We start from the raw sequence: 7,783 nt of genomic DNA on the forward strand, positions 1-7,783 counted from the left end.
ATTGTCGTTTACAGCCATTTACAATGAAATATACAACACAGTAAAGTGTGCAAAAAGTGAAAGGGTCTGAATACTTTCTGAAGCCACCTTATATTGGTATCAGTTTGCCAATTTGTCGGCTGATAAGTTACAGTTACAAGTACGGAAGATAAGTGTCTATTCAGAGTTTTAGCAGCAGAGAGCGCTGACAAAGTTGATTTTTCAGCTTTAGTAATGTCCTGCTCAGTATATATTGTGGTAAGAATTCCCTAAACCATTTAATGCCTAACAACAGCCTGCCCTGGCACCGCAGAGTTAGTCATCATACTGATGCGTAACTAATTGATAAATGTGTGTTGTTTCTAATAAATCAGAAAATTTACATCACCCCGTTTAAAGCATTTGTCCAAAAAAAAAAAAAAAAATACTCCCACCTAAAGACTTCAGAATATAATTTTTTATTATAGTTATTCTGAACACATTTTCTGATAAATTAAGATTGGAAGCTTATGAGTACTCAGTAGTAATGGCAGTGTACAGAGGTACTGGATATTTTATTATCTAACATTGCTTCAAAGAAAACTGCAGACAAAAAATAGCTTTCTCATCCATTTAAGACAATTCCACTTTTTGATCATAATAATGCTACCTGTGTAATCTTGACTGCGAAAAAAACAAAACATTAAAACAATCATCTGTAGTAACTGATTAAATCAGATGGCATAAAGTAATTTGGATGGAAGGTGTGACACTTCTCAGGTCCTGGAAAGTGAACAAATACGATCAAACGAGGAAGGTGATTCCGATCTTTTCTTACTAAATGCAGACGACATTTCGACATGTCACGGTAGGAAAAGCACAGGTGTTAATAATAAAACGAGTGACGGCGGAATTCCATTTAATTGCTTCAGTTTCAGTATGCTGGTATTGTTCATCCTGGCTCACTATCACAGATTACCGGCACACTTGGACAGAACTGAGTCATCGATAATGTTCATCCTGCGCTTTTTCTATGACATTTCAGAATGTCTGCTTTAAAAAAAGCCTATAGCCTCATTTTGTAAAAAAGATGTAATGACTTTCCTTACAAAGGATTTTAAAAACCACTTATTCTAGATTTTGTCTGTAATTTCTCCAAAACCTCTACTAAAAGCAAAACAATTTAGATTTGTCTCAAGATCCAAACTAAAAATGCAATACATTTCATATATGTCTTATTTTGTAATCTTACAACAAAGATTCATTTACACCAAGAACCTCATTTGGTTCTAGTTGTTGCTCACAGTGCAATTTCTTTGTAACTTCCATTGAACTGAAACTACTGGAGTGAACCCAGTTACTTCAATGACACTCATCGATTCACCTTGTAAAAAGATGGATATAAACAGAACAAGGAACAATGGGAAAATAATTGTCATTTTGGACTTTCTTGTACATTATGTACAATCATCTTTCAGTTGCTTAATCTTTAAAAATGTTTAATATACACACATATATACAAACACAGGGTGACAAACCAAAATATATTCATTAAGTTTTCATTAAGTGGTAAAAGAAACATATGTAATCTAGAATATTATAAATCATACTCCCTGACATGAAGTAGCTCTGTAGCTGTTTACTGTATGCGAATATATACCATGGAGATAAATTCTGTTATTTCAAATATTTATGCCAGCTTGTCAACTTCTGACATTTCCTTCAGGCCTTTGTCCCTTCCGCTCACTCTCCATGAAGTTCCTCATTCTCTATTTAGATTAAATGATCTCCATGAATCTCTGCACACTCTAAAAGAATCTGTCTCTCTCCTTCCCGCTCCCAAACAATCCCTTCATCTTCCTTCCTCCTCTCACTGTTGCTCTCCCACATTATTTCCCCAACATCCTGATGACCCCCTCCCACTATCACCCTGTCCCACAGCTCACCCTCTCCGGGCATCTGTGCAACTTCGTCACACTCCCTGCCCCACTGCACTGCCTGCTGAGGAGCCAGGGTGGTGACGGAGCTCAGGGTGAGGAGGGTGCTCTGGGAGTCTGCAGTGGTCATGGATGTGACAGTGCTGGCTGGAAGGGTGGGGAGCTGGATGAGTTGGGGTTGGCTGTTGCTGGAGAGGTGAGCAGGAGTAGCAGTGGTGAGGTGCAGCAAGGTAGGGGCTTCCTGCTGGTGTGCTACCTGCACCACATGATGCGTTGGCAGTTGGAGGAACTGGCCTTGAGATACATCTAGTTGAGTCTGTGGAGCGAGCGGGAGCACCACCTGCTGCAGCGGAGTGAGTGTACCACCCAACGCTTCCTGGCTCTCCTGGCTGACAGAGGGTCGGTCAGGCTGGGTGAGCACAGGGACAATCTCTGGGACCAGGGTGGGACTGTTTATTACTGAGCCCCCATTAGCTGCTAAGGCTTCAGCTATGAGCACCTCGGGGTGGCTTTTGGCCTTGTGGGCAACAACAGAGTCCTTTTTCTCAAACTTTTTGCCACAAATGGAGCAAGAGAACTGGTAGGAGGCTTCTGCATCATGCTTCTTCATATGCCAGTTTAGGGAGGCCTTCTGACGGCAGGTGAAGCCACAGATCTCACACCTGCCACAAGGTGGAGACAGAGTTGGTTATAGTCCAAACTCATTTAAAGCTCAAGTCTCATCTATGACCGTTTACTTCCACTTTCACTGCAATTTTCTCAGAACTAGTGATAAAAGAAGTACTCTGATCCTGCAGTAAAAGTAGTTAAATTTAGTCTGTATGCACCACCACATATACTATTTGGTCATTATTATTGCTGACAAATTAATATGAGGCCTTTAAATATTGTAGCTGGCTGAGATGGAGCGGATTCTAGCTATTTTAAATGCTGCTGGCTGATTTAATTTACTTTATAACAATGCATTTTATTTTACATGCTCATGACAGATTTTTTAAATCTTAATCTACAAAGTAACTGGTAACTGTAGCTGTCAGATAAATGTAGTGGAGTAAAAAGTACAATATAATCCCTCTAAAATGCACCGGAGTAGAAGTATAAAGTAACAAAATGAAAATAGTAAATATATCACCAGACAATCTATTTATGATAGAATAGAAAGCAATATGGCATCACATTATGATATGACCGACCATTATAGACAAATATTAATATCATAAAAATAAAATTCATATCACTCAGTGTGATGCAGTCCCGTCAATAAGGTACAATTAATAACGTTGTTTATAAAGAGGGTTTAAAGTCTACATCTTCATTCAACCCTGGATATCCTCTGGTATGTACTGTACAATATACCATTAAAGTGTTAATTCTGTGAACTGAATAGGATTCAAGTAACTGAACACCACTTGGTGTTCAAGTCTTCAATACTTAACAATGAGTTTGAGTTTGATGATTTCTTATCTTTTCTGTTTTGTTAATTTTGACAAAAAGTATTTTCATTTAGCCTTAAAAATGGAATTTCTTTAAGTAGGCAATACTAGGAATATTCTTAGTTAACATTAAGGTAGAATTAAAAACAATTTGTATTACATGGTTATCTTAAATTAATCCATTCTAAATAAATAATCAAACTGTTGTGTCTACTCACTGTATTGGCTTCTCTCCTGTGTGGATCATCCTATGCACAGCAAGGTTATGGGAGCTCTTGAAGGCACGAGCACAATACTCACAGATGTAGTCTCTCTGATCTGAAAGACAGATGACAAACTGAAAAGAACAAACTAGCTGACAGAAAAGACAAACTGCTTTCTCATTTAATCTCTTGGTTTGGCATGTACAACTAGACATTTCAAGCAGCTCAGAAATGGTGTAAGTAATTTCTTAGTCCCAAGCAAATAAACATTAGTCATGGTGCTTGTCTAAACACTCTGCACATAACAGCTGTGCCCTAACATCACCTGTGTGGTGTTTTGCGTGTCGCAACAGCTGCTTCTGCAGACGAAACAAGCGTCCACATGAAGGGTGATCACACACATACTTCTTTTTTAGCAAGTGCTGGTATTTTATATGGTGCTGAAATAAAGAGATGACAGAAAAAGAGTCACCTAGTTGAAGATGCAATAAAACTCTAAGTACTTTACAGATGAAACTATTTTGAGAAAGGTTCACAGATTAAAAATAGTATGTAAAAACATATACATTTTGTTTTAATGGGTAAGCTAATATTCTACAGTGCAAAATTCCAGATAGTGCCTTTAAAAAAAATTGGGGTTGTCATGGTTACAGCTGACAAGATGGCAGACCTGTAGGTAGCGCGGGTGGGCTAAGACAGTACCACAGCCTTCCATTTCACAGCGGACATACTGCACTGGGGGCTTTTTCCTATGATGGCAGAAAAGAGGAAACTGTATCATAATCACGCTCTATCCAAGTAACACCAATACTATCAACATTAAATAACAACAAAGACCTATACCTTCGTTTTGGCTGCCGAGGTGCTTTGTCATCTTTGTGCTGTCTACCTCGCCTAAATGAAAACAAATTCAGAAGATTAGTATGGATTTTGAATTGTCAAAAAACAAACAAACAAACAAAAAAAACCCCACTTAAATCCCTCTTCTAATGTGTGCTGTGGTGATATTTGCTTGAGGGTTCCGTTTGGCATCAACTAAAACAAATTATTTTTACTCCATCAATATGTGGTTGCATGTATTGTAATTTTGTACATCAGTTAGACCTACTCCCTTTTCCTTTTCATAAAATCTAAGATGTTTTCATTTTGATGGAAAGAAAATTCAAGAAGACAAAAGTGTGTTCTGGCCTTAAATCGGTCATAATCTCACTGTGAGAAACAGGCGCTGTAGCTCCAGGGTGAGACCCTTGAATGTTGGCTTTGGATAAGTTTGGTCTAACCATACAATAATAAAAAATGTCACAATAATAAATCTATTGCATATTATAAGCAGAAGAGAAGCTGTATGCTTAACTTCCTTCACAGTGCGCTGAAGAGACGTTTTGTCGGTAAGCTGGCGATCAGACTGTACACAGCCCTGCGTTAAAGCGACTCACAGGGCTGCATTGGTGGGGGTGTATGCTGTCAGATATCAGTCAGACATGAAAATATACCTATTATCAGTGTTGTCAGCCATCTGTCCTTCAGTACATTCCTTTAAATAATATGAATCGATACTTTGCTTACTTCCTGGTTGGCTCTGTGTTATCACCCAATCTATCCTCAATCAGCGCAACACTCTCGGTTGATTCTTCCTTTTTAATGCCGTTGTCTTCTTCCTCCTCTTCTGACTCCTCTTTTTTGACATCCTTTTGTTGTAATGTTGTACGCCGTCTTGATTTTTCCATAGAGAGTTACAAGATGAGTCACAAGTTACTACTGAAACCGACACTTTAACGTTCATCATGTTGGAAGTAACATTCATGAGTAATACACATTATGGAAAGGCAGTGAGCTTAGCATACGTCGTTGTCTCGGGTTTATGGATGAGGTCCTCTGGGTCATCTCTGAATGGACGGTCCTCGTTGAGAGCCACGTCTGGATCTGCAAGGCTAATGTGGACATCAACACCATACTGGCCACAATGAAATTCACACTGGCAAATCAAAACAGAAATCTAACATTTTCTGTGCTGCTCATTTGACAAGTTGAATAACACTCACTCATCATCGCTTCCTTTCAAAGCACCTGTTTCCTCTCCTGAAAAACAGTGATAATATATTTCAGCTTGAGATGACTCCTGTATTGAAAATATTTTGCAGTCTTATTGTCGTGACATTTGTACAGCTGTACAATAAGTAGTAAAAAGAATGCAAGTCATATTTTTCTTACCACATGGTGAAGCCTCCATCTCTGCTTCAGGCTTGCATGCTGCTGCTGGCGTGGGTTGTGAGGCTCCGGTTGGAGGTCTCCCTGTGCCCTTTCTAGACTTGGACAGCTTTGGTCCGAGAGTGTGTTTGGATGCTGTGGGAATCAGTGTGCCCATGTGTTAGTGACATATTTGATAAATTACAAGGACAAAACTCCTGCTTATAAATGATATGCATTTCGGTATCTGTACCTTTTTTGGCTGTGGATTTCTTAATGGCGGTTCTGTGTGAGAGAGGGTCTATAATAAGTAATAGCCAGTTGCAAATCAAAATAAATCTGTAGTACAAGTAGGTCCATGCACAGCATGTTTTAATTCTACTGCTCTTTGACACTGAACAGATGAGGACACGATGAGAAGAGCACAGACAGGAAAAACATACATTCAAATCAATTGCTTTGGTTTCACTATTCGGTAATTCTATAGCTTTAAGAAACTCCAGCGATAAAACACACTTCCGACAATTACAGCCACATGCCTACTAGCAGTGCTACTAGTGCAAGCTGACGGGTGCTTCTTCCAAGCCTTTTGCAAGTGATGTAGCTATGTTGTCACAATAGTCGTGTATAACAAAGTAGTTGGGGCATGCCAATGTGCACGCACTTACTGTGTGACAGGTGAGTTTTTGGAACTGAATCCTGCAGATCTACCACGTCCACGAAGCAGACTTGCTGTTTTTTTCTTGCCAATGGCAGTCTTGGACTCTGTAGTTGTGGCAGGTACAGCTCGCCTGGCTCGCAAAACACGCACAGAACCTCCGGTGCAAGACCGAGAGTCACCAAAGTCCGAGGAGGTCACTGCGGTATTCATCCGGCTTTTACGTCCTCTTCTCCCTCTCGATGGTTTAACCGAGTCCGTGGATGGTTTAGGGGCCTGCTCGGAGTCTCCGGCTGTCTCAAACCCAGGACGAGTACCTGAAACCTCGTCTTCCTCCGAATCCATGCCGCTCTTATTTAACTATTATGACCTTTACAGACTTTTATTACTACTAAGTTGTGAACATAGAAAATTTAAGACCAACATAGAGGGCCCTAGTGGGAGCAAGTTTTGTTAGCTCGGACAAGAGTAAATTTTCGGTCACTACGCAGGCATTTCATTAGCTAGCTTATTAATAAAAAAGTTACGCTGTATGAGGAATGTTATTTTACAAACATTGCGCATTATTTACCTCTTAAAGCTATAGCAAACCTCATATTTCCTTGGATGAGACTAGGTTTGTTTAGGATGCGTCTCCTTTAAGAATAGCAGCAGCAGCACAGATATGCGAAATTATTATTATTATTATTGTACCAACGGGCTTCCATACTATTTACAAAGATTGATTATGGGAAATGTAGTTATTAGTAGAACGCTTGTATTTCTGCTCTGTATTTCACTTGTATTTTCTTTTTTTTTTAGTCTTTTAGACCTAAATTCACTTTCTTTACATAGCACAGGAAAAAATATATCTAAAATAATTAAATACTACAATTACTTACGATTTTTCTCCTTATAGCCTCTTTCATTATACTGTACGCATATCTTAAAATATTTACATAAGACTAATAAAGTTTATTATTTAATTTTCTTATATGGCATACATACATTACATCTAAAATAATGTTCTTATTTGACACAAAAGATAAATAACAAGGTTCCTATATTGTACAATGTGGCACGTAGCCACTGATAAAGACAGTCTGATCCATGTGTGGCTGTGAATTATGCTATGAGTATAATAGCCCACATGTCTCCTACATGGTGGAAGAAATAATGAAGTAAACTGTAAACAGTGTTATCACATGAATGACAACAATGATGTACGGTTTGGTGTGGTACAGACTAAAGGGATATGATTGGAAGTTTGGGAATACGTCAAAAGATCCCTCTTGTCTTTTGTGCCAGTATTATGCAATATAAAAAACAGAATTACCCTTTGTATTACTCACTGGTCATAAGGAACATTGTTAGCAACTAACCAAAAATGTGTGACTGCTCCTGTTTTTCAGGTTTGAACGCACCTTC

At 38.8% G+C, this 7,783-nt stretch overlaps 1 protein-coding gene across 1 annotated transcript; it reads right to left on the minus strand.

Annotated features, from left to right (window-relative positions):
* Positions 1-454: 454 nt before the first annotated feature.
* On the minus strand, positions 455-7,037 carry LOC120797648 (E3 ubiquitin-protein ligase ZFP91-like). Its single transcript, XM_040141491.1, has 11 exons — positions 6,387-7,037; positions 5,972-6,003; positions 5,743-5,874; positions 5,574-5,610; positions 5,376-5,462; positions 5,098-5,244; positions 4,375-4,425; positions 4,202-4,280; positions 3,857-3,971; positions 3,547-3,646; positions 455-2,557 (listed from the first exon to the last, which is right to left on the minus strand). The coding sequence occupies exons 1-11, from the start codon at positions 6,719-6,721 to the stop codon at positions 1,732-1,734; spliced, it is 1,941 nt and encodes a 646-aa protein (XP_039997425.1). The 5' UTR covers positions 6,722-7,037; the 3' UTR covers positions 455-1,731.
* Between the last annotated feature and the right edge of the window lie 746 nt (positions 7,038-7,783).

This window comes from Xiphias gladius, chromosome 12 (assembly GCF_016859285.1).
Source record: "Xiphias gladius isolate SHS-SW01 ecotype Sanya breed wild chromosome 12, ASM1685928v1, whole genome shotgun sequence".
NCBI classification, from domain to species: domain Eukaryota; kingdom Metazoa; phylum Chordata; class Actinopteri; order Istiophoriformes; family Xiphiidae; genus Xiphias; species Xiphias gladius.

Bases quoted from the DNA above. Each gene is read 5' to 3' on its own strand.
- LOC120797648 (XM_040141491.1), bottom strand. From the start codon at position 6,721: ATGGATTCGGAGGAAGACGAGGTTTCAGGTACTCGTCCTGGGTTTGAG. The intron at 4,426-5,097 runs GTAAGCAAAGTA...GTTTTCATTTAG, and splicing joins AACACAGAGCCAACCAGGAA to GCGAGGTAGACAGCACAAAG. The intron at 2,558-3,546 runs GTGAGTAGACAC...ACCTTGTGGCAG, and splicing joins ACAGGAGAGAAGCCAATACA to GTGTGAGATCTGTGGCTTCA.